The 26529-nt window shown below is 45.3% G+C and overlaps 1 protein-coding gene across 2 annotated transcripts in view; it reads right to left on the reverse strand.

Moving 5' to 3' along the window:
• Positions 1–26529, reverse strand: part of ADCY9 (adenylate cyclase 9) — an 82805-nt gene that overhangs the window by 12706 nt on the left and 43570 nt on the right. Inside the window, exons 2-7 of one of the 2 annotated variants that reach the window (XM_030958381.1) lie at positions 24502–24674; positions 19243–19347; positions 14440–14657; positions 9854–9956; positions 6302–6510; positions 124–283 (exon numbers count right to left, since the gene is read on the reverse strand). In XM_030958381.1, the coding sequence (XP_030814241.1) occupies positions 124–283; positions 6302–6510; positions 9854–9956; positions 14440–14657; positions 19243–19347; positions 24502–24674 (968 nt within the window). The remainder of the gene's footprint in view (positions 1–123; positions 284–6301; positions 6511–9853; positions 9957–14439; positions 14658–19242; positions 19348–24501; positions 24675–26529) is intronic. The other variant, XM_030958382.1, reaches the window with a different exon arrangement.

The raw sequence follows: 26529 nt of genomic DNA on the forward strand, positions 1-26529 counted from the left end.
CATCCCTCCAAGGGATCTCCATCAAACAGATGTAAAGCAGGAGGGAGGTGGAGGAAGGCAGGCAGGCAACAAGCTTTGGTAGCTGCAAACACTCACTTTAGGGAATGGAGTTCAACAACTTACATGTATATTTGTTTCAAAATCAGAGGTGAAGTGTGAAAAAACTGCAAGAGCTGGGAGAGAAACCAGGATTGCACCGAAGAAGTGTCGAGGCAGCCAGCCAGATATCACCTCCAGGAGACGCTTGGTGCAAGTCATCACCTCCTCCAGGAAAAAAGCCATCCTGCAACACAGGAAAGCAGGGAGCCAGGCATTAATGGCAGCACATCTCCCTGTACCCCTCATTTACCTGTAATAATACACCTTCAAATCCATCACTTAGGCTCTGTGAGCAACCAAGGTGCCTCAGCACCTGCTGGTGACTCCAGGGAATAATCCAGCCTGGCTTGCCTGAGTGTTTGCTCCAGTGAGGAGGGAGGGAGGGAGAGCCTTGGCATGGTGGCTTTGAGGAAGCAAATTGAAAGCCAAACTTCACTTCCTTGGAAGCTTAAGCAGAGGGAAGACTCCTCTCCATTCACAAATAAAGCAGGCAGGGAGAGAGGAAACTTTGACAAGTTAAAGCTACTGAAAATACCACCAGGAACGTTGGAGGAGCAGGGCAGCTCCAGCACCCATCACACTGCAACCCAAACCAGTTCTCCCAGTTGGAAGCAGCCAGTCTGCAGGCAGTTCCCTGTCATTAGGGAAGGGGAAGGGGAGCGTGGGCTGCGAGCTGGCAGGAGCCGAGCGGGGGAGCCGAGCCCGGCTGGCACCGCCCCGCTGGGGCCCGGCAGCCCCGCGGGAAGGAGCCGCTCTCGCCTGGAGCTGCCGAGAAAACCACGGCCACAACCTGTGAAAAGCTGAAGGAGCCAACTGGAAGAGCTCTGGAGAGCAGCTTACCGGAGATGCTTCTCAAATGAGAGCAGCTCTAATTGCTGAAATGAATAAGGGAAGGGAAAAGGATGCTCAATGCTCAAGGGCATTGCATAGAAAACTAGTATTTATCCACAGAAATAAATCTTTGGGATAACTTCCTTCTCAATGCTCAACATTAGTCACTTGAGAAAAACTGCAACTGCTGCTCAAGTGCCTAATTATTTTTAAGAAGCTGTAAAAAGGTGGTGGAGCACAGCTAGCTGCATCCAGAGCCATTAATGGCACGTGTGGAGTTATCAGACTCAGGCTGAGCAGGTGATTCTGGACTACAGAGCCCAAACAATACAGAATCACACCTTTTGTATGGAAAGAGATGCTCACAGCTGAAAAAACCCTGAAATCCACCCACTAAATATGAAATTCCTAGTCTCCAAAGTCACATAAATTACCCCATATCACCTATAGCTCTAAAAAAAGAAAATATATCTACTCATTTTTTTACCCTGTTGTCTGAAATACAAGGTTTTATATGGGATAAAAGCCTGACACAAACCAAGCTGAATTTAAATTTCTATATGCCAGTTTGACACTCATTCCACACCTTTAAATATAAATTGTTTGTGAATGAGATTTTAATTCTCCAGTCTGGAATTCTGTGAATTGCAATCACAAGTATTTTGTGAAGCATAAAGAACTCCTTTCTAATTGCATGTGTTAAAATCTGTAAATTATAGTTAAATTCATGGGAAAAGAGGAAATTTGGGAGGATGGAATACACTGTAATTCATCGGGAGCCCACGAGAGGGTGCTCACAGATTTGCCGGCTTCATGGACTTCCACTCACACCAAAAATTCTAACTGTACTCCATCGGAAAACAGAATTTCCAGCAAAGCACTGAAATTTCAAAACTGGAAACAAAACATTTTAAAAGGCTCTCTAGAGTAAGAACTGGGGTTTCTGAAGGGTTACAGAGTGTCAGAACTGTCCCTGTGCCCAGGGGCAGCCCCGTTGTCCAGGTCTGAAATCACCACCCAACTTCACCTCTAAATAAAGCCCCATCCTCCAGCAGCGATGGGCTGGGATTGGCATTGCCAGGCTGAGCTGAGAGCCCGGAAGGGGAAAGGATGCCAGCCCAGAGCTCCCTGTGAAGGCAGCCTGGTGCCACCTGTGCCCACGCTCCCATGCTGGCTGGCACAGCCCCTGTGGCACACGCCCAGCTCGTGTCTCTCACCCCAGCCCACACACCAGGGACTCCAGGGTTTGCATCTCCCTTCCTGCCAAGCCTCCGTGCCAGGACAAATTCCTGTGGGAACCACAGCAACAAATCCAGGGGTGCAGCTGAGGGGTTAATCCTGCCAGGAGGACTCTGCTTTATTTAGGCAGGTGCAGATTCCAGGGCAATGCCACCTTTCTCCTGCTCATCTTTACCTTCTTGCACTGATTTTTTGGGATGGATTTAGTGTGGGGCTCTGCACTCTGGAATTACAGGATGGAATTCTCCTCCTTAGCAGTGAATCCAGCCCAATGCTCCCAGCACAGGAAGTCAGGGGTGCATTAAATCCAGACAGCAGTGAGAGCTGCAGACAGATTTAATGGCTACAGGGCAGTATCAGTAAATAATGCAGTGTCAGTGGGCAGCTCAACAGGGCTTAAATGCTAAAGCATCTGAGCTGTTTACACAAGCTGGAGTTCAAATTAGTAACTTTGACATAAATGATTAATGGCTAATGGAGACTGTTACCATCATTTTTGTATTTACTGGCAGTTTAAAATCAATTCCCAGAGTTCAAATCAAAAGCTTTTGGCATAGCAGCAATTTGGTGGGATATTAAATACCAGATGTTAGAAATAAATTAAGGCAAACAGACTACATTGTTTTCCTCAGCATCAATACTCTCTATCAGTCGTGTTAACAGATCTGCTTCATTAGGCTCCAGGGGCAGAAAGCAATTTCTGCTCCTGGTCATGAGGAATTTAGGAAGATCCAATGCTGGCCACAGGTCTTGGCTGAGGAGAGACAGGGGGTGGCACCTCAGCAAGGCTGGGAAGGTGAAGCACCAGGAACAGGGCAGTTCTTTGGTCAGGTAACAGCACAGTTTCCCTTCTATTGTTGGATTGCACTTGCTTTCTTCATTCAGAGGATTCTTTTCTGTTGTCTAGAAAGGTCCTTTTAAATTCATGAATCAACTGCAAGTGCTCCCACCTCTCACTTTCTTGAACAGGGCTAAACACCCACTCTTCTGCCCTCAACCCTTCCCTGAAGAACACTATCAAAAGCAACACATTTCCTGTAAATAAACTTATTTATAAGCAGTTTTACTCGAGGGCAACATATCAAAATTATCTAGTGAACAAAACTTCTATATTTACACTAAATACTGGGCAGCTGTTGGGCAGAATCTCTAAGCCCCATTCCTGCAGAGCCACTCCTCAGACTCCCAAGTGGAATCTCACACATCGTTGCACATTCAATGACAACAGGGTTTTTTTAAAATACCACAACTTTAGGATCTCTTACACTCAGCTGAGCTCGTCAAAGTAGCTACATTTCAAGTGGGCAGAAGGACATTCTTCAGAGAACATTTACAGAGGAGATGACATCTTCCACGTGCTCACAAATGAAGCACCAATTTTTGCTTGCAGCTTTATACAATTAATTTTCGAGTGGCTCTTGTGCTAACAGTGGGATGCTCATCTATAGGTACTCCAATAATTTATTATCAGACACTTCAGAGGAATCAAAACATCCTTCTCCCTCGTAAGCTTTGCTCCATGAGGACTTCTGCTGCTGCAGAACTCAAGTTTTAAGGTGTTTTTCACTGCCCAGGCTGTGACAGTGCTGTGCTCTCCCCTCCCACAGCTGGGCTGAGCCAGGGGAGCCCTTGCTAGGCTGAGCCCTGGATTTAATTACAATTTAGCTGATTTAAAGGCAGGGTGTTTAGCATCATGATAATGAAAATACAATGTGAAACTTAGGCAAGAATTTTCTGGTCTTAAAATAATCCCTTTTCCTGAAATTCTGGGATTGTGCCCAGCATTGTAGTCCAGTCTCCTCCCCAAAGATATCTCAGTGGTATTCTGTGATTGTCATTTGGGATGACATTTCTGCACAGGAAGTTCTGCACTGTTTCTGTGCATAATGAGTGGTCAGAGGGAGCAGTCCTCACTTGGAAGAGGATTTGAAGAGGAAAAAGATGATTTTCATCTCCCTGACAGAGTGTGTGCCTCAGGCTATGGAGACTGGGGTGGCCCAAAGTGTATTTTAGGTATTTACCATAAAGCAAATACACAATAAAAATTCAAAACATCCCTGCTGGTTTGAAGGAGAGGACAGGGAGAGGCAGTGGTCACCTGCCCCACTGAGCCATTGCTGGTTCCCAAGGTAACCAGGACAATTTGAAGGGTCTGGAGATCACAGGTCAGACTGACAGCACAGAGCTGCAGTGAAGCCAAACCCCTGCACAGCCACTCACACACAAAACCACTTTGCCAACTCTATACAGACTGAAAACAATAATTTTCCTTCTCCTTAAGAAATCCATAAAGCACCAATTACAGAGCAGGACTGCAATAAAACCTTATGTATCTACCTATAAAGATTTCTAAGGTTATAGCAATAATTTTTATAAATGTACAAAATAAGGCAAAAGCAATGTCCTGTGGGGAAAACAACAAATTGAAAAATACTAAAATGAAGTAAGAATTCACCTGTAAAGCAAGTGAACACAAATTTTCTCTAAAAACACCTGGACAGCAGAAAGCAGCACTACTGGAAAGAAGTGGTTGAGGTGTTCCCAGCTGAACAAGTTCATGGCCACCAAACCCAGACCACCTGAAAGAGCTGCCTGAAAACTGCTTGAAATTCAACTTCTGCCCGACCCAAACCAGAGTACAGACACTTCTGCAAAGGGGAAAATGCATTTCTGATGCAAGAGAGAAGACACACCAATAATTAACACAGTTTAGAATGACAACTCTGCCAGTTCAACCATCTCCCAGTACAGCTTTTAACTCTCTGAATTTCTAGGTTTTCTAAAAACTATTCAAATTGCAACAACCAAACACACCTGCTAAGAAATGTTGTATTTAAAGCATTTCAGAGATGGCTTCTCTCCACTCCACATGCCAGCTTTGATGTAAATCCACTTGCACACATTTATATGCCCAGTGAAGTACAAATTCTTTCAGTGACTAAAGCATTAATTCAGTATTTTTTAAACTCGACCCTGCAAAGCCAAAATGAGAGTGCAAACTGCAATCTTTTGTTTCTTTTGAAACAGCAGCAGAAATTGCTTCCAGCTCATAAATACAAAAGCATTTTGACTGACACATTCCTGACAGACCTGCAGAACTCCAGGAGAGGACACCCATTTGCACACACCACCCTTATCCTGCTGCTGTGTCAGGGAAGTGCAGGAAACACCAGGATGAGGAGGGCAGAGTGAAGTGGCTCCCACAGGTCCAGACAAACAGTCAGCTCATTCACAGGTCGACCACCTGGGTTAATGACAGGTTACAGCCAGGAGAGCAGGAGCTGCACTGAGCAAAGTGCTCTGAGTGTGTGAGGAACCTGGCATGGAGGAGTCACCACAGCAGTGCCCTGGAAGCCCAGAACAGCCCAGCACTGTGGCGACTGCTGCAAATGGGGAATGAGGAGCTGCTGTTAAAAACCTGGCACCTGCAGCCAAGCCTGCTGAGGGCACAGGAGAGGCTGAGGGGCAGGACAAGGGCTCAGGTGTGGGGTTGGCACCTCTGAGCACAGCCCTGCCAAGTGCCACCCCGTCTGCAGAGACAGAAGGACAGTGCCCCTTCCCTTCTGGGGAAACACTGGACTCTTATATGTCAGACACAGAAAACATGAACTATCTCAATGTTAACCCATGAAACTTTAAAAAAAAATTCTGGGCAGACACAATGTGCCTTCAGCAATTTCTCTCCTTTGAGGGCAGCATTGCTCTTTGCAGCTCTGACACAGGATGTCAGTTTTAACCCCAAAACTCTGTACTTTTATCTGGGAGTTTAAAGGAGCAGTTTTCTGGGTGGGTTTGTTTGCAGGACAGATCAAAGTTTTCTGTTTGAATCCTGACAGTCCTGTGAGGAGAGAAGACACACAGTGGCACGTGGCATCCCAAAGAACAGTCAGAGGGGCAGGGATGGGGTGCAGATTCCATCTCCCTGTGTAACCTCTATCAGAGTCCCAGTCCTGCTGCAATTCCTGCAGCCAGAGCTCTCCCTGCCCAGGCTGCGCTGTGAGCCTTGGCTGCGCTGCCTCTGCTCTGACAGCCCGTCCCAGCCAGCTCCTGGGATGCTGTCAAACAAAATGTCCCTGAGCCAGGCACCAGTGCAGAGCCCTGCTCTCTGCAGGCTTTGTCACACAGTCCTTACCTGATGGACACGACAAGGGACAGCACTTCCAGCAGGATGGCGATGACGAAGACGGCGACGGCCGCGGGCGGCGGCGGGGCCGCCACCATGCCATGCCTCAGGAAACACGTGATGGAGAGGATGAGGAAGACTGTGGTGGACAGGAACACGTCCAGGAGAGAGCTGAACGTTGCACTGGCAAATGTCTTCACTGGAGCATTCCTTATAACCTGTGTGGAGCACAGGGATTGAGGGAAGGGATGGAAAGGAATAAATGATATTTTGCTGAATTCAATTGGATGATGAATGGCAGCTCCTAACAAATAAAGGAATGAGGAAATTTTGGCCACTTCATTAATTCAGTGTAAGCATTGGCTGGAAACAAGAAGCAGAAGAGGTGGTTTGATGGTGTCACAGCTCTCTGAGCAGACCATGTTGAGAAGAAGTATTGGTGGCACAACCCCCGGGCCTGGAGTGATTTTTACACACTATTATGATATAGAAATAAAACAACATGAAAATTCACTATTCTGTGCAAAGAAACATAGTAAGTAGAAGATAAGTTATGGGATATTTTCTTCTAATATTTTAATTTAAAATAATAACAGATTTTACTATAACTTTTTTAACCTTAAAAAAACCCTCCTAACACCACTCCACAGACACAACTCCTGTGGCAGAATTCACACTTCCCTTTCAGACCAGATTAAAAGCGGTCTAATCCAAACTGACCAGAGCCCAGGACATCCAGTTCTGCTCCTCCATAACCCCTCACCCCACATTCCCATCCCATCCTGGCCTGGCCCAGTGCTTGTGCAGCAGTGCTTTGTGCTACCATGGCCAGTCCTGCTGAAAACCAGATCATGAGCTCCACATGCTGGCTTACGAAGGTGAGCCCAGTCCTAGGAGTGTTTGTATCTGCCCAAGTTTAGAAAGCAATCTATCTCCAAAGAAAACCAGAAATTATGTTATCAATGTCACCATGAAGGTGCCCAGTTGGAGCGCTCTGGTTTAATTTGGAGGTTTCTTTTGTTCCTCAGAACACTTCCTGTGCTCAGCAATACTGGGAAACAAACTTGTTCTTCATTTGTACCTCTCTGCAACCTAACAAATCCAGCCAGCATCACTTCAGTGCCAAAATGACCTTTTAACTTGAAGGGGTGGCAGAATCCTGTTCATCCACACGAAGTGCCATCAATTGAATTAAGGGAAGCAGCACTGTGTCCCCAAGTGACAGAGTTAGAGATGCTCTAGCAGTGCTAAGTAGTGCCTTCATTTCCAAATGAGAACAGATTAAGGCTCTTGGGAAGCGGAGCTGATTCCAGAGAGGATCACAACCTGAGCCTGCAGCTGGCACTGCATAATCAGAGGTGAATTCAGGGGTGCTGAAGTCACTTTTAGCAGCATTCACTGTCAGGCCATTAGAGAACCTGGACTGTTGTCAAATCTTTTCACTTTCCAAAAGATTTCATTGTTGTTTTCAACCAGAACTCTGCTAAGCTTTAACAGATTTTTGCCCCAGTGCTGCAGAGTTAGAGTGAAAATTCCCACTTTCAAGAAGGTTTATGTAATAATTTTCAAATTATTAGCTTGCCACTAACAAAATGCACAGGCCACATTTCTGCTCATTCTAGGAATCTCCTACATAGCTAAACTAATAGGTCCATCTGTATATGCTTTACTATCTCTGCTTTGCTTCTCTTTCCAATCTTTCCACTGGAAACTACTTGATTTACTATTTTCTTTACAGTTTGCAAATTTTGCAGGCTGCATCCCACAGGAAGTTTCTCCCTGTTGTTGCTACAGGAACTTTATGCAGAGAGACACCACTAAATTACAGTGCTGCAGGATGAGCATGGAGCTCCTGACCAAAGGGAAGAGACTGAACTGCAGCACAACTGGGCTTTCCTTTGCTAAAATACAATAAATTAAGTGAGGTGTCAAGTGGAAGTATTGGAAAACAAGCAAATATTGCTAAGAAGAATGTGACAACACTGCCCAGAACTGAAAGCAACAAACAGCAGAAGCAGCAATCCTCCTGCCCTCAGATATAGGACACACTGGGAAGAAAAGAAACCCACCCCTAATTTCTCCAGATGCAGCTGTGCAGATGGATCACCCAAATGAGCAGCTCATGCTGCTGGAAGGGAAGGGCCCACTCCCCTTCCTGCTGCCGGACGCTTATCTGCGCTGCCTCGGGCACTTGCCAACCCCTCCAGAGCTGCTGCTGCTTCCACCCAGCACAAAACAGCCCCAGATGCAAAGAGAAAGAGCCCCAAACAGAAAATAAAAAGAGCCCCAAACAAAAAAAACAAACCATGAATATTTCATGCTCGGCCAGTAAATGCACTGCTCACAGCGGGGAAGGCTGAGAAGCACCAGAGCCATTAGAAGGAGCAGGGAGGAGGAGGAGGAGGAGCAAGGAGGGCACAGCAATTGCCTTTTCTTGGCAGCAATTTTGCAGCTACTGGTGGAAATGTAGCCTCAGTTCTAACTGACACCTAATGTCACTTTAGATAAATTTAAACTATCTTGCCAGTTCCTATCAGTCAGGCAGGAAAATCCAGTGCTGTGGAAAGCCTGTGATATTACTAGCCCCCAAGGGAATTAAGGAGTTTTTACACTCAGTGCAGAATCCTGAAGAAAATACCAAGTTCCTTACAATTTACTGCTCCCTGCAATTCCCATGTTTTGAGCTGCACACCTATGCAATTAGGACATTTGAATTCAGCACAGGTTTGGATTCCACAGGGATAACCATGAAACTGTGACTAAACAACAATCAAATTCCAAGTTACCATTCTGAAAGTTAGAATATTTGATGAGAAGACAAGCAGCTATTGGTCCTTGACCATCTTCAGCATGGTCCTCTGGCCACCCTAAAGACCTGGAACATTAACCTGAACATGGAGAAAATCAGTGTACCTCAGATTTCCAGCCCAAACACTGGACTAGACTCAGGGCATGGCAAAAAATGCTCCAAGGGCTGGAACTCCTCTGCTCTGATGTCAGGCTTGGAATGCTGGAGGTGTTCAGCCTGGAGAAGGCTCCAGGGACACCTCAGAGCTCTTCCAGTGCCTAAAGGGGCTGCAGGAGGGCTGGAGAGGGACTTTGGATGATAGCCTGGGGTAACAGGACACAGGGAATGGCTCCCACTGCCAGAGGGCAGGGTTAGATGGGATATTGGGAATTAGGAATTGTTCCCTGGGAGGGTGGGCAGGGGCTGGCACAGGGTGCCCAGAGCAGCTGTGGCTGCCCCTGCATCCCTGGCAGTGCCCAAGGCCAGGCTGGGCAGGGCTTGGAGCAGCCTGGGACAGTGGGAGGTGTCCCTGCCCATGGCAGGGAGTGGGGTGGGATGAGCTTTATGGTCCTTTCCAACCCAAACCATTCCACAGTTCTATAATAAACTGAAAGGAGACTCTTTACAGAGGCAGCAATATCAAGCAGGAAATCACATTTGACATTTCATGACCCTTGTCATGAAAGAACTGCAACAAATTGTGTTAAAAACCCCAAGGACAGACAGTGGCTCAGACAGATCACAGACAGAAACCAATGCCAGTAGAAACACACCTCCTCCTGGTAGCTCGTCCTGTAGGACATCTCCAAATCCTGATCCAAGAAGTTGAGGCTCAGCTTGTTAATAGGTGGTTTAAAGAAGTAATCTTTCATGAGGCTGAAGAGAGAAGACAAAACCAACATCAGTTTGTTCAGCTGTACCTCCTTCAGGCCCCCCCAGAGTGTGGCTGCTGTTTCCAGGGATGCTGGCACTTGGCTTTGAAGTTCCTGTGGTTTTTCTTCTTTCTTGATCACCAAAGTATCCTCTTACCCACATCACTTGCTCAGTGAAAGGAAATATTCCACAAAAAAAGCAAACTTTTATATTTCCAGGAAGAGTCTAACAAGTCCTTCCAGAAATTTAACAGATCTAACTGATGAGTACAGATAATTGTAACATAAGCCAGCAAATAGTAAAGGTTAATTGCTGCTGCAGACACACAACCTCTGGAGACACGTGGCTGTGGGATATTTGTGTCTTGGGTGGAATTCTATGGCTCAAAGCAAGCCAAGGATGACAAAGGTGACAAATTGTTATGGGGGAAAAAAAACCCATTGCCCATTTTAGAAAACAGCAGTTTCTTGTTATTTCAGACACTAAAATAACTCAGTAACTCAACTGGGAACATTCCCTTAATGATCTGGGCTGAAGAGAAGAGATGGAGAGCTGAGATTTACTCCTGAAATGGGAGATTTGGAATGACCAGCACCATCAACAAAGGCAGTGACAACTAATGACATCAGGGCTAAGGAACCCAGAGGCAGCATCTACCAGAGGGCGTTTATGCCCTCCTTCACCTTCATCTTTTCTACAGAAGGTGAAAAAAATCCCACAACAACATTAAAGGGGCTTCAATCACTGGAAGTCAGGTTTATTCCCCATCCTCTGGAAGAAGCTAAGTTTTGCATCAGCAGTATGAGGTTTATGAATGAAGTTTCCTGCTGGCACTTGGTGCCAGTCTTTTGTCCCCTGAGCAGGGACCAGGGAGCTGAAGGGACTCGAGAGCACCGAGTGCTTCGTGCCCAGGGTCACAGAGCAAGGTCACACCTGCTTGTGGCACTGGTGTCCCTGTCCCCCCTGCTCTGTGCAGCTTCCAAACACACTCCTCCCTGCCTGTGAACCGCCTCTCATCTCCAACCAGCTGATTCCATGTGTTATTTACAGGGAATTGTTTCTAAAATCCCTCTGAATCCAAGGCTCCTTTCCCACTGTTATTCCCACCCTGGGAGATGCAGCACCAGAGCCACAGGCACAGTGGGCAATTTCCAAGCTGGTGACTCTGAGCAAAAACCAGAGATGCACATGAGGTCAAATTCCAAGCAGATGAAGAAGCTGAAAGAAAGATCCTACAGAGCTTGTCTGTGCCTGAATTCTTTGTTTAAGGGGGTTTGGTTTCAGGGTTATTTTCTGTTTATTTTTATGGAACTCTTGCCTAAGAGGTTTTCTTGGAAGCTCCCAGCACAAGATGGCATGTGGGAAGCTTTTTTTTTTTAAACCGAGATGCAAGATCAACCAAACACACATTCCTAGACTGATGCTAGAGAAGACAAAGGAGTCCAAGCATAAGTATGGCCAATACTTGGTAACCTTTAAACATTCTGGCTTTGGCCAATACATTAAAAACATCAGGATACTCTCACTTGAGTCAGCCCTCTCTCTTTCATTCTTGTCTTCATTCCTCACCTTTCTTAGATGCTCTAAGAGCATCTTATAATAAAAATTTTGAAAGCTTTTGGGTTGTTATTTTTTTAAGTACTGCTGCATCCCCTTTTTTCCTGCAGGGAAGCTCAAGGGAGGTGGTGATGGAGCTGCTGTGCTGGGTGAGGGTGTAGGAGGATCAGTCCAGCTCCACAGTGCAGCACGAACCAGAAGGTGGAACACGATGGAGCCAGGGGGAAGGCAGCATTCCTGGGGCCTTCTCAGCTCCCTGTCAGCTCATTCTGTCTCCAAAAGGAAGATCCCACTTGATGAAACAGTCAAGTACAGAATCTGTTTCCCAGGAGGCCTCTGCCTCCCAGCACAGGGTGTTCCCCAGATCAAGCAAGACTGGGAAGTGGGAAATGAAAGAAACAAAAAAATTTAAAATAATGAAGAAGCATTTCAACAAGAAACTGCCCCAAGGAGGGGATGAAGGGCTGCACAGAACCCAGTTCTGGGGGAGCTTCAGACATCCCTGAGATTCTGCTCTGGAAGTCTGAAGAGATCATTGTGAGTACTGCCCTGATCAGCACCCCAGTACTTGCTTCTTGTACTTCAGAAGGTTTATAACCGAAGGAATATCTAATTTTTTTGGAAACAAAAATCCTCAAACCAAGAATCCTTTGAGGATATTCCCAGTGAAATTAAATTCAAACATTCTAAATCTTACCCTACAGTTTTCTTTTAAAGAGCACAATAATGTGCAGGTTACAGTGAACAAAGAACAGGATTTTTACAGAAGTAAAGCCAGACTCGAAGCTGAAAGTATTCACTGTTTGTTAAATATAGAGAATCAAGTTGTAAGAACTGGTAACTTTCATAAAAGAACTCTTTTGTAATGTACTAATACAAACATGCCACACGAACACTGTCTTTATTAATATTATTTTTAAAGAACATTGGAATTGTGCCAAGGTATCAGCTCCAAGGTGAAATCTTGGCCTGCAAAAGCCTCTCAGGCACACAGCTGAGCTCAAGATCCCCAGGGTCCAGCATTTCCTCCCAGCTAGCCCCAGGCAGCTTCCTAATGCAGTCTACAGGCTCCTGAATCCCCCCAGGATATGTTTAACCCTTCCCAGCTCTGCAGGAAGCCTGTGGGATTAATTGATGCACTTTATCACCATATCTGGGTTAAGTATTTTCTGTTAACCGGAATTTATATCCAAGTGCCCTGCAGTGGAAATCACTGCTCAGTGCTCAAGGAAGATCACTTGGCTTTGCAACAGCATCAAACCAACACAGCAGAACTCAGTGAAAATGGGGATTTCTGTAAAATGACCACAAGGAAATTTGGTCCCCTCCTTGAGACACCTCAAATTCCCCATTCAAAAATCTTCATAGATACTGGATTCATCAAGACAAACAATTATGTTTTACAGCAGAGGACCAAGAACATTTTAAAATTACTTATTCCATATAATTTCTCATTGAGAAATGTTGAAAAAATCAGTGTAAACTGGTAGGCTTAAAGCATTTCACATAGATCTAATTAATCAGAAGATTATTTTTGGAAAGTTATGTTTACATGAATTGAACTCAGCAGAGAAGTTTCCCTGGCAACAAGAAATGGCCCACTTAATATGGTAATGATGATATTTAATTGGGACCAAAAAAAAAAGCCAGGCTTTGACTGATCTCAAATCATGGTACTCCTTCTTCCAAATCAGAAAAAATTACCCATTTTGGGAGTGGAGGAGGAAAGCACCAGAACACAAGAACTTGAGTGAGGTATCTTCAGCAGACCAACTGCATAAATTAAGCTACTTCTATAACTTACAGTTTGCAGAGTGCTGGTTACATTTTAAAAAATATTCCTATTTGTTCTGGCTGATTTCTGCCAACACCTGGACATTCCCAATCCATCTATTTTCTAATATTTGGAAATATCAGCTAAACCTCCATTCTCAGCCACTAATGACAGACCACACACTGAGAAAAACAATAAAGAACCCTAAATTTTGACTCAAGTGGCAACAGGAGAAAGGTAAACTGACAAAATCTAGGTAAGAGACTGGAGAGGGACTCCTCTCCCTCCTTCTCACTTCTCCCTAAGTCATGCTTCCATAAAGGTGATGGTGTCCCTGTTCCAAGCAGCTGAGTCCACAGGAGAACACAGTTTCAAGGATATTAGAGAAAATACCCTCAATCTGAGTGGAAGCAATGAAATAAAAATAAAAACAGCCATAAATAATAACAAACTCCAGCTATCTGTTTAACTGCTCCAGTCAAGTCACTGCCATAATGGAGATATAGTTGTGTGTTGATAAAAATCCCACACTACTGAATTTTGAAGAACATTTCCTCTGCCCAAAATAAGGTTTTTTGTTTGAAACAGAGAGAGAAACTCATTTTACAATATCTAAGTAGAATATAAGTCCATGAGAATTCACTTTTATTAATTCTGCTTCCAAGCCCAGTAGGATTTCATGATTAGCCACGTTATCAGACATTCTTCTTTTACTATGTAAAAAAATGTGAGTTTTGTGGTTCAGATTTTATGTTACACCCTAAACTGCAGAGGAAGGTACACACTACACGCATTTTAGAGGACTTTGGATTATAAAATGGAGTTCAGCTTTGTGACAAGTGATTTAAAGAGCAATTTCCCCTTCAAAGACTCAACTGAAGGAGGACTGACAGGAGGACTGTTCACCCTGGAAGCAATGAAAAACTAGTTTTACTTATTTTAAACAGAAAGTTTCTGACATCAAGTTTCTACTGTAGTTTAAGCAGAATAAAGACTAAAATCAGGAAGCTTATAATATGATATATGTTGACAACAATTACTGAAATCAGACAAAAAGCACACAAATACTAAAGATATGGGACCCCAGTATGCCTTCTCAGGATTTTCCTTTATACCTTTACAGGGTTTTCCACTGCACAGCTCCATTCTCCTTACCTGTCTTCTTTAATCACATCCACAAAGTGGGCATCTGTTTTTTCCCTGATGTTTTTGAACCTCAGGGGGAGCAGAGCTGACTGGTCCAGGCTCACGCCGCCCCAGCGCCCCTTCTCCTGCAGCATCTCATACAGAGAGGTTTGGCTGTTGCTGAGCTTCTCCTCCTGGGGAGGACTCAGAAGTCCATTCTGGGTCTTTGGGCTGTGTCCTCCTGGAGCCTGGACAACAGAGAGCAAAACACACCCAGGGAATGTCAGAAAAATGGACAGGAGGGGTTGCAAGGAACAAAAACTGAGAGGAGCTCTGCCCTCAGCACCCTGAGCTCTGCCCTGGCCACAGAGACCAAGCTGCCCCTGCCCTGAACCATCCACATTTCCTGGGCTTGCATCTCCCACACCTCCCATGTGCCTCCTCAGGTGCCACCTTTGTGCTTTCTATGAACCAACTCTCCAAGGAGCAGAAAACAAAGCACATTTTCACACTCTCAATGACAACCAACCACAAGCCCAAATTTCATTCACTTATCTTATGGATAAGACTCTTCTAGAATGCTTTTAAATACACATTTAATTTGTGCTGACTCTCGCTGGGTCATGAGACAGCTCACTCTGCCAGCCCTTGCTGATCCTTCCCCTGACCACCACAGGCCTGCTGCCTTCCCAGTGGTTCCCCCTCTCCCCCACCTGTGGGATCAGCCCTTTTGTACCTCTCATACTACAACAAAAACTCCTGCATCTCATCCTACAACAAAAACTCCTGCAAATTAAAGTACATCTTCTTCTCTTAGACATAATTCTTTTTTCTGGTTTGCTTTTGCCTTTCTATTAGTTAAGACAGCTTTAATTTTGACAACAGCTTGCAACGTGGCTTAGGTACATAGTATCACCAATTCTGCTGTCATTGGAGAGCACAAATTACTTTTAAACAAAAATAATTCTATTTTCGTGGAGCCTGAAGTTCCCTCTTTTACATTTTGTTTGACCTAGACCAATATGTACTGAAGCAATTCCAAAAGAATTAGACAGCTAAGTGTGGTTAGAATGAAAATGAACTGCAGTTAGTCAGGATCATTTTCAAATGCAAACATAGAACAAACTTGGCATATTTAAGTGTTCATCTCCCCCCCTTCATATCTTATCACTTATCATGTAGCATTTATCCTCATCCTGAAGCCCACTCATGACAGAAGTTTCTCCATTCCTGCTTGTACAGAAGTGACAAGCTCCTCCAGAAGACTATTCTTAGATGCCACCACAGTGACCATAAATAAATACCATAAATATCATCACCACCCCAACCACGTGCTGAAATATGTTACTGACATTGTAAAATCAACTTAGTTAAAGTTAAAAAATATCTTCTTTCTGGCTGCTCATGCAAAATCAATTGCATTTCCTTGTGTGATGTGTCCTGTGAAGCAAAGGAGGCACATGAACACAGAGAGGTGAAGGGAAAGGTGCAGACACAGCCAGGGAAGAGAGAAGATTGAGGGGCAGCAGGAGAACCCTGTACAGGGGAGGCTCAGGAAGCCCTTGGGCTTGACTGCTGTCACAGCCAGGACCTCCAGAGCTAAAGCCATAACAAGGTGTGTTGGAATGGTTCCCTGGAGCTCCAGGAAAAGCAGGAGGGAGGTGGGTTGTGCTTCCCCTTCCTCCTCCCTCCCGGGGGAATGGGGATCCCCACCCTGCGGGCTGCCCCGGCCTGTGAGAGCCCCAGAGCCACGCGCTGGGAGCCAGGAGATGGAAGGAGTCCCAGTCTGGTCCCTTCTAGCCCTCACAGCAGTTGTTTTGGCAGCTTGCAGGTGCTCCCAGCACAGTGACAGCAGCTGAGGAAGGAATAGGAAATGGGGTGGTTTCCTTGGTGTGCTGCCAATGCTTTGCTGCAGACCATAATCACCAGAAGGGAAAGGGGATTGCAGCCACAGATCCCAGCAGGGGCACACCAGGGGACACAGGGACACTCCTGGAAGGCAGGGGCACAAGAATTTCTCACATAAAATGTCACCAAGTTCTTTTCTAAGAGAAGACATTGAGCAAGTCCTCCTAGACCTCTGCCAGGTTATCCAGCCTGCCCAGAGGGAACAGGGCTATGGAGCATGCTGCAGAGCTGGGGTGTAGCCATGGTATTTTCTGAAAAATCTTTTCCTTAGGATTTTTTTCTCCTGAGAAGCTAAGAGGCCTCAAGAACAAAATGTAACCAATGGTTATCTGCTGCTGTGGAATGCAACAGGTGGATCTGTGATTGGTCTCATGTGGTTGTTTCTAATTAATGGCCAATCACAGCTCAGCTGGCTCAGACTGTCTGAGACACAAGCCTTTGTTATCATTCTTTCTTTTTCTATTCTTAGCTAGCCTTCTGATGAAATCCTTTCTTCTATTCTTTTAGTATAGTTTTAATATAATACATATCATAAAATAATAAATCAAGCTGTCTAAAACATGGAGTCAGATCCTCCTCTCTTCCCTCACCCTCAGACCCCTGTGAACGCTGTCACACCAGGGCAAACCCCTCTGGTTTTGGGGTGAGGAGGACTAGCAAAGGGAAACCAAATCAACTGACAAACCAGCTCTTAGTGAAGAGCCTTCATTGTTTGGTGGGTTGGTTTTTCTTAACTTATGCTAAAGATTGTATTTGCTTAGAGTATCAGCCAGAACAACCTGAGGCCTAAAGAAAAACTGAAAGTCATAGTTACCATCTTTTTTTTTCCCTGTTAAACAATCTTTCTCCCCTTCCTCACCACTCCAGCCACTTGTTACTTGAAAAGCAGAAACCAAGAACTCAGAGTTTTTGCCATGATCAGCTCAAACAAAAGATTTGGACTCCTAGGCACTGTCTGCTTTCCCTGCTGTTCCTCAAGATCATTTGAAAAATGCAGTGAAAATTTCTCTCTTTCAAAGAAGGTCAGCATGGACTTTCTCTTTAGCTTCTTGGCAAAGGCTCAAATCCCCAAGAAAATTCTTCCCTTCAGTCAGCTCAAGGTTTCTCTGTGCTCTGTTAATCTTAACAGGCAGGGATTAGAGTATGAAACTGTTTGTGTGGAGAAAATCCCTATTTATTAAATGTTGTTAGCTCCAACGTTACTGGGACTTCTGAAGGCAACAGGCTGTAGGGTTTCCCTGAGAACTTGGAGGCTTGTGTGGAGTTTCCTCTCATCAAGAGACAAGGAAGCTCCAGAGGCTGCTGGGAGCCTTGCAAGTCCAAGGATATGACTAAACATCATTAACATTCCCTAAAGACAAGGGACTTGAGTGCAGCATGGGCTGTGGGAAGGGAACAGACATGGGCAGAAGGAGCTTACGTCTCTTCTTCCCAAGAGAGCTGAGGCTGCAAGGAAGTCTTGGGAACCAAATGCCACAGCAACTTTGTGCATGTGGCTGTTCTCTGAGCTTTCAGTTAAACAGGCATCCCAGATTTACTGACAGCCATGACTGAGCTCCCATTTTTGGCTGAGCAAAAACTGAACCAAACCCAAGAAGGACGTGAGATTTGGGCTCCACTGGAATTCCTCTGGTGCAATTACAGAGCTCTTCCTCAACTCTGTATACAAATCTCCTCCAAGGAAGGTCAGATGATTTGCTGATTCACACACATGAAGCCAATGCAGGTACAGTAGGAAGCAATTTAAAGCAGGCAGTTGGCACCTAAGGACAATCAATCCCTCTTCAGTCGGTTCTTGGAGATCCCTGCACGTGGGCAGAGGCCACCTGGGGAAGAAGCATCTCCTGCCTACCATCTTGGCAGCCCAGGCAGATCTCCCACATGTTCTCTGTCTTAGAGATCTCCAGCTGGTTTGAGACAAGTCTCTGCTGACATCTCCCTCAGGGCTCAAGGGATCATGATTTTATTCTTTTCTTAGGCTGTTTCCTGGAACTGTGGCACAGAAGTGCTGTGTAACACACCCCTCCAGCCCAGTGAGGCAGGCCCTGCTTCTGAGCTTACAGCTTCAGCATGAGACAACATGTCAAGTACAGAGAGGGACAAACACAGATTAATGCAGTGGTTCAGCACTGGCAAGTTTTTCAATCAGCTTTACTGGTGAGAAGAGCTGTAGGACACACATGAAGAACAAGCTCACTATCTCAGAGCACGTCTATGAAGTGATTCTCCCCAAGGAGGGAAAACATTATATTTATTTGAATATATAACAACCAGGTAATGAGCACTGGTCCTCAGTCTGCATTTAGTTTAACATTCAGGGAGGAGTGAGAGGGAATAGGCAGAGCAGAGAGGCTGCAAAGGCCACAAACAGGATGACAAACACGCAGTGTCTGGCATGGCACAGGAATTAGGTGGCTTCAGTGAGAATATCGAAGCAACAGGCAAGGAAACAAGCATGGCAGCAGCACAAGGAATATGAAAGAGGCTGTTTCTGTAGGCCAGGAAAGGATGTAAACTGACTAAAAGCTGTGAATTTTGTGTGTGAACAGGAATGACCTCGTCTTAGAGGAGTGATGCAGGAGATGCTGGTGAGACACAGAACTTGTGGTGAGGTGACCCAGCCTGCTGGTGTGAGGATGGAGAGTGTGGGAGTGCTCCTTGGGCCTCACTCTTTGGGTACCATCAGCATAGTTTAAAGAGTCCTAATCTTAGGTCCTTCTCAGAATCAAGCTGAGCTCACAAAATTACTAAAATTTTGAAAATGGGGGCAGGGAGACTCAACTAAATTTCTGAACACAAAAAATCAGAATCAGAATCAGTTCTGCTGTTGAAGAGCTTAGATAAAGGAATAGTGGTGCAAAAATAAGAAAGCTGGGGAAAGCAGAAAAATAAGGGAAAAAGGGAAGTGAGAAATACTTCAATTACCTTTGTACTGTTTTTATGCTCATCCTGACAACCATTTTGGATAGCTCCTTCATCTATGCTGACATCGCAGTGGGGAGCAAGGGTGGTACTACATGAAGGGCAAGGCTGAAATGAGACAAAAGAATTTTAGCCAGGAATGTTCTGGTGTCCTTGCAGGATGATGCAATTCGTAATTCAGTCCACTTGTATACTTGCAGCACGGTTCAAAGATAAACAAAGCTACAGAATGGGAGGCAGGGAGCAAAATTTGACTGGAACAGAATGCACCATTTCAAAAATAAATCACAGATTTGCTGTTTGCTGAAGCTCAATCTAATCCAGGAAAGCTTCGCCAGTGTAAGATCACAGATACACTGTAATCACTGTGCACAGGCAAAGGACTTCCCCAAGAGGAACCAAACACTCTTTAGTCGGAGAAGTGCAATTTCCCTGGGTGAAACCTGCCTGTGAAGGGATCTAAATGCCATTAGGAGAGAAGACAGCACAAAATGCAGCAAAATCCAGAAAAAACATGAAACACCACGATGCATTATGAACAGTCCAGGGAAATGAAAAGCAACAAATCTGAAATGAATAAAGGCAAATGCTTTTTCATACAGAGCCCTAAGACAGGGGAGAGCAGCTCAGGCTATTGGAGCCAAACACCCAGCAAATGTCACAGGGAACAAGGAAAGCAAAACCATCAGCATTTGTACCAGTTTCAGGTTGTGCATTTTGGAAGGAACTATAAATGCTGCATTTGAGCTTTTAAAACAAGCGAATTCCTTCAAGTTAAAATGCAATCTTCTTTAGGGGAATTGAGCCTGGAACTGTATCTTCCAAGTTCTTCACTCTCTTCTCCAGTGCAGGCAGTGTTGAGGCAGGATCCTGCTCAGAGGGTCCCTGTGCCCTCTTGGGTCTGGAGATGTTCAGGGTGACCAGGCTCACCAAAGTCTGCTACTAAACACCACAGCAAGTTTTCCAGCAAGAACTTGAGCCTTTTGTCACAAACTCAACATCCCATTTAATTTTCTCTGTTTGTTCTGGACATGTTCAAGCCTCTCTAGCCAAACCCACAACTTCTGCCTTCAGGTTCACTCCTCATTTCAGAGACCAGCATGTTAATTTTTTTCAGGACTAACTTTTCACCTAATGCTCCTTTTCCACCTCTGATGTCCCACCTGAAAACACCCAGCTTGTTTACTTTTGAGATGTTTCTCCCAGCCCACTCTCCCTGTGACATCTACCCACTCACCAATGCCTCTCAAAGGCTTTCATGTAGGACCTGGAGCCTCCTCAGCAGCCAGCAGATCGTCCTGTCTGCTGTTCCTCAGGGACACAGTCCAGGCTGGGCACTGAAATTACTCTGAGTTTCCTAACCTGGCATCAGATAAACAATTTACATCCAGTTCTGAACCTGTGCAGTCTGAACAAATACCAACACAGCTGAAGAAACTGTGGAGTTGGTTCTCAAATGGTTTTGTTTAAAAATAATCTCTGACTAACTATCACAAATGTCTTGGCCACTTGGTGGAAGGCATTGCTAGATGGACTGAAAAATAAATTGCCAGTGGGCTACCAAGCCTTACTAACTTAACCTCTGGGAGTTAGATTTAGATTTATCCATGGCAAAAGTCAGGTAATGGTGACAAAAAACAAATATCTCTAACAAAAAATGAAGAAACCACTCCCTGTTTGATCCTGCTAATAAATTAGCAAGACCACCTCCAACACTCAGCTCCTAGGGTGAAGCCAGAAGACAAAGGGCTTGGAAAAGCAGCCTGACCTTTGAGAAGAGGCAGAAGTTCCTCTGACTTTCCCCATGTGTTCAAGTCAACATCATTAACTTCCTTCTCTATGGCAGGCATTCACAGGCTCCGTGTGCTGTGACCTCAGTGCCATGAATAAAACATTAATGCACTTCCAGCAAACACTAAGACAAGCAAAGGACTTTCTGTTTTCATACCAAGCAATCATTAAAACATTTTTACAACAGCTTATGATTCCCTGTCAAGTGAGGCATGTCATAAAAGATGATAGGGAAGATAAACTGACACCAAAACCACTTAAGCAGGGTAGAGTGTTTTCATTCAAAAACCCACCTGCTATTATAGATTTACTCAGAGTTCTTACCCTCTGTGTTCACCATTTCAGTAATGTAAACACATCTTATTGACATTCAAACTGCAACAAGGTTTGCAGTTAAATGAACTGCAGATACACCAGAGGAGGAAATACAATTCCTTTCATGGATCAATTACTGTTGCATTCTCCCTCCTGACTTTCCTTTCCAGATCTTGTCCTCTAGAACATCCTTTTAAGCCCAAAATGTGAAAGTCATCCTTTGCATCCAATATAGCCACTTATTCCCTTTAAAATAAAAATATTTCAACTCGCCTGTAATTTTGCCTCTCCTACTTAAGTCTCTTTTGCAGAGCTGGAGTCATCTCCTCCTACACTGACACCATTTACAGCTTTGTATTTAAAACAGTCGGCATGTAAGTCATGATTCTTTTGCAAATGATTATCTCCAGACCCTACCAGCAAGCTGCAGGCTTTAAAAAAACCCTCACGAAAAACCCAAAAGCTGTAAAAAAGAAACCCACTCCTTTTCAAAAATTGTGCATGATCTCTGATCAAACTGCAGTCATACCTTGTGGGGGTTTTTTAACATATATTTAAAGCAAAAGAGAGGAAATTTAAATTCAATACAATGAAGAAATTTTTTACAATGGGAGTGGTGGAACACTGGCACAGGTTTGCCCAGCAAGGTGGTGGCTGCCCCATCCCTGGAAGTGCCCAAGGCCAGGCTGGAGGGGGCTTGGAGCAACCTGGGACAGTGGAAGGTGGCATGGGGTGGAACCAGATGGGCTTCAAGGTCCTTCCAACCCAAACCATCCCATGATTCTGTGATTCTCCCCAGCAGAGGGAAGGCTGGTGCACATCAAGAGCGTGCTGTGCAGTCAGGAATCCCTGGAGCTGGCTGTGCTGGGAGAGGCAGGGATGCTCCACATTCCTGTGCTGCCACTACAGCCACAGAACAGGTTGTAGGCAGTGCTCACACAGTCACAGGGAAACCCGGGCTCATGCAGAATTCCCTGCAGCACCAGAGCCGTGGGGCAAGGCAGGCTCAGGAATCACAGCTGAGGCCACCTAGGGAATCCCTGGCCAGAGCTGCAGTGCTGAGGGTGGTGAGTAAAACCAGGCACCTCCAGACACAAACTCTGCAGTAGCTGGAGCACAACAGGGCAGCCAAGGCAGCTGAATTTGGGCTGGCACTTGTCTGAGATGCTCTTCTGAGCAGCTTCTTTTAGTTCCTCTATCTCACTCATGCTGGTATTTTTGCACTCTACAGACTTTCACTCAGCAATAAAACATTTCAAGAGCCAGGAGGTGGACTGCAATGATCTTGGTGAATCCCTTCCACTCAGGATATTCTAAATTAACACCCAGCAATAGTCCCAAAGCAGAAAATCAGGGACTGAGTGTGGTGGGGCAGCAGTATGTTCCACATCACATCCCAGCTGCTCAGGAAGAGCGGTGCAGCTGTACCTGCCCTTGTGCAAGGTAAATCACCCCACATTTCAGAAAACACAGAGCTGATCCTAACCACAGACCTCATTTTGCACCCAAGAGCATTTTAACAAGTTTGTACACAACAATGTTACCAAGCCCCAGCTGCAGGTGGGTCACTCCCATCCTCCACTGCAGTTGCAGTCCTCAGTCACAGCCTCCTCTGCTGTCTGACATTCCCAAGGCATCCTCACTGTCTCTCAGAACAGCAGCCACAGCTTCACTGCTTGGCTTCATCCCTCCTCTCTCCCTTCTGCTCCACACTGGCAGCTCAGCAATCCTGCTCCACTTGGCACATTCTTCTTCCTTCACTGCTTGAAATGAAGGAGTTTCTGTCCCTGCCACACCTGGACCTCTGCAGGACCACAGCCTGGGCAGCACTCACAGGTTCATCTGTACAGCTCCCCCCAGCTCTAAGATGTATTTTCCTGCCTTATTTGCTTTTGCCTCCACTGAAAGGCAAGAAGGAGCTGGAAAGCTGGTGCCAGTAGGATGCCAAATATATTCTTTCTTACACAGGAAAAGGAATAGCAACATATCACCAGTAACTTGGATGCTGTCAAACCACACTCAGTGCACATTCTGGGGAGGGATAAAGATGGCTACAGCTCCCTTCTGTGGTTAAACAGCCCTGGCCTGCTCTCTAAGGAGCTCACTCCACTTTGGACCATCTCTTTGGGTCAGCCCTTCAGCTGATCTCGCCTGTAATCCAGTGTTTTTACTTCAAATCTTGAAACTGGGAGCAGAGGCAGGGTAAAGGTGCCCTACTCATGCTCTCCTAATCCAGAAAAAAATGAGAAGCCGTAAAAATGAAGTAGCATAAAATTATCCCCACATCAACTCTTTCAGCTGAGTCTCAAACCTGAGTTGAAGAGATCCAGTCAGGAGTGACCACACTGAAGTGTAAGGACAGGGACCTGCAGATGGCCACCCCTGGCTCTGACATTTGTGCCCACCTCAGGCAGCCCAGGAGAAGGAGTTCTTAGCACAAATGAAAAGAGAGAATAGACATCTGTTGTTTGGGAAATCTGTTCGGAGATGGAAGATGGAGAGTAACAGCAAAGCTCTGAAGCAATACACATTGTTTCACAGATTTCCTTGTCAAGAGATCTTGTGAGAGGTGTGAACATAACAAAGTGTCATCATTCCTCCAAGCTGAATCCATACAAATCATTGCCCTCAGCTCCAGATATAGGTTTCTAGAGCAAGCAGATAAACCAATCTCCCAACCTACCAGAGCATTTTCTCCCATTACAAAAACAATCCAATTATCTTTTGCAGGGATGTCTGTTGAATACTCGTGGAAAGGTTCACAGGTACATGACCTTCACAACAGAGGAACAGCAAAAGCAGCAAAAGCAGAAAATCCCAGAAGTTGCAGCAGCTGCATAAATCATATTCTTTCCCCCCCATAAAATGCAGACCATTGAAAAAGCATCACTGACCTCTCAGTCCAGAAATACAAATGGAAATATTTATTTGAAACCACCTTTGAGAAGTGCTCACCTTATTTTAGGGATTGTTTGCCAAGTGGGGAGCGAGCCATTCGACTTGGTACATTTTTCCTCCCTCAAACTCTGTTTTGTCACTCTATGTACACACAGCCATACATATGTAAATATGTAAAGCAGTGCATAAACAAGCCCATAAGGTTTCCCCAGCCCTGCTATGAGATCTGTGCTGCTGGGCTCTGAGAGGACAGCTCACCTTGGGCTTTTCCACCTGTTTGGTTGCCTTGGAGGGGTCGCTGGAGCTGTCGGCTGCCGACGTTCCCGGAGTCCTGGCTCCATCTGCAGACTCCAAGCCAGGAAGCAAAGCTTGAGAACAGCTGCACTGGGGCTCCTTCACCTTCTGACCTGAGATCAGATAGGTCTTTAAACCTACAGCAAATAGAAATGACCAGTCAGAACTACAGAAAGGCAGAGAGAACACTCCTTTGGGCTTCTCGGACACGGTGACTACCAAAGCACTGCCAAGACTCGGGAATACAGCACACAAAAAAGACAGTGGCTGGAAAAACAACCAGGAATTCAAATATGATCCCTGCAAAGTGGTGGCACAAAGGGTTCCCCAAATCTGCTGTTCCAGACACAAGAGGTGACTCCGACACACGGCAACATGTATTCTCTTTATTCCATTTTCACTCATGTACTTCTGAAAAACACAGCTAAGACCTTATGTATTTGCTTCTAAGTCATAATTTGAGCTTTCATTTTAACTCTTTACTTCTGGAAAGGATCTGCAGCCTGGTTTTCACTGATATCTGTATTAATATTCTACTTCTGAAAAAGCAGCATGTACTTCTTCACTTGCCAGAGAGATGTCGTGAACATTACTTAGTGCTGGTAGCACATTGAGAAAGGAAATGGCATTTAAGTGCTAGAAATTCTGATGGGTTTTCATAGTTAGTGCAGATTTCACATTTTTAAAGAACAAAATCAATCTCCCTCTCTCGCACGTACACCCACACACGCCCTCTGCAACTGGTGTATGAATTGAAGCATAATTGGAAAGCAGATCCAATATTAAAGGCCAGGCTGGTAAATAGCAGGTTGTATCAAGCTGAGCTGTACCAAAAACCCGTTCAAAAAATGAAAGATGGGAATTTCATTTAACATAGCACTTCTTTTACATCCTTGAACTTTGTGCTGTGGTGTTCTGGGCTATTTCTAGACACAAAGGCTGAGAAGGAGCTCTTAATCACAGCTTTCTGAATTCACAGGAGTTCATTTGATTGCCACTGGATGGGCAATGTCCTGCTCAGCACGGAGGGGCACCAATGTCCCCCAAAAGGAGTGTGCAAAGGGCTAAGTGTCCTTTTTCTGTGGTGCCAGAGCCCACATTCCCAGGGGATGGTGCCCCAAACCCTCCCTGCCCCAGGGTCCTGGGATGGCTGCTGGGTCCCATCTGGGCCAGCTCTGCATCCCCTCCCTAACCCTGAGATTTGGCTCCCAGAGCAGCCAGACAGGGCTGTCACAGCCATCGACCCATTCAATTGGCTCCACCCACAGGGTGAGTGCTGGAAATAAATGTGTCAAGTCGCAGCCTGAGGAAGAGGACAGGTTCCTGCTCCCTGTGATAAGGTCACTCTCTCATAACCTCCTTCACAGACAGAAAATCATATTCCATAAACCTTGCTTTAGGTCTGTAATACGCAACACAGACTGAACGTGGCCAAAACCTTTCCAATAAAAATAACTCGGGCACACTGAGAGCAATTTTGCAGTTTCTCTGTTTATTCCACTTGTGCTCCAGCTCCTGAACATGACAAGCAGCACAGGAAGCCACATCCCTACCCACCATGTCCCCCTCAGGCTCCAAAGCTGCTGGGAAAGCTCTGCTGCTCTCACCCAGAGCTCCAAAGCCAGGCACACTTGCTGGCATCTCGACATCTTACACCATAGCCAATCTTTATTTTTATATCATTTATAGCAGTGCTCAGATTTTATTTGGCTGTGCTGCTTAATAAAATCCTGACTGCTGCTGGCTTCCAGATGTCAGGCTCTCTCCTTCAGACTTCTGCTGATGGGGGCTGTTGTTTAGGAATTCACCACAATCAGCTCACAATTATATGTTTACTGTGGAAAAGGCTGGAGCATTAACTGACTACTCCTATTTTTAAAAGCTACCTTAAAGCAACAGGAGCAATTTTCCTACTCCTATTATTCCTCCAATTTTTTTCCTACACAAACATCTTTTCTTTGTTTATTGTACTTTTGAAAAGGCACTTTTCAC

This window comes from Camarhynchus parvulus, chromosome 14 (assembly GCF_901933205.1).
Source record: "Camarhynchus parvulus chromosome 14, STF_HiC, whole genome shotgun sequence".
Lineage (NCBI taxonomy): Eukaryota > Metazoa > Chordata > Aves > Passeriformes > Thraupidae > Camarhynchus > Camarhynchus parvulus.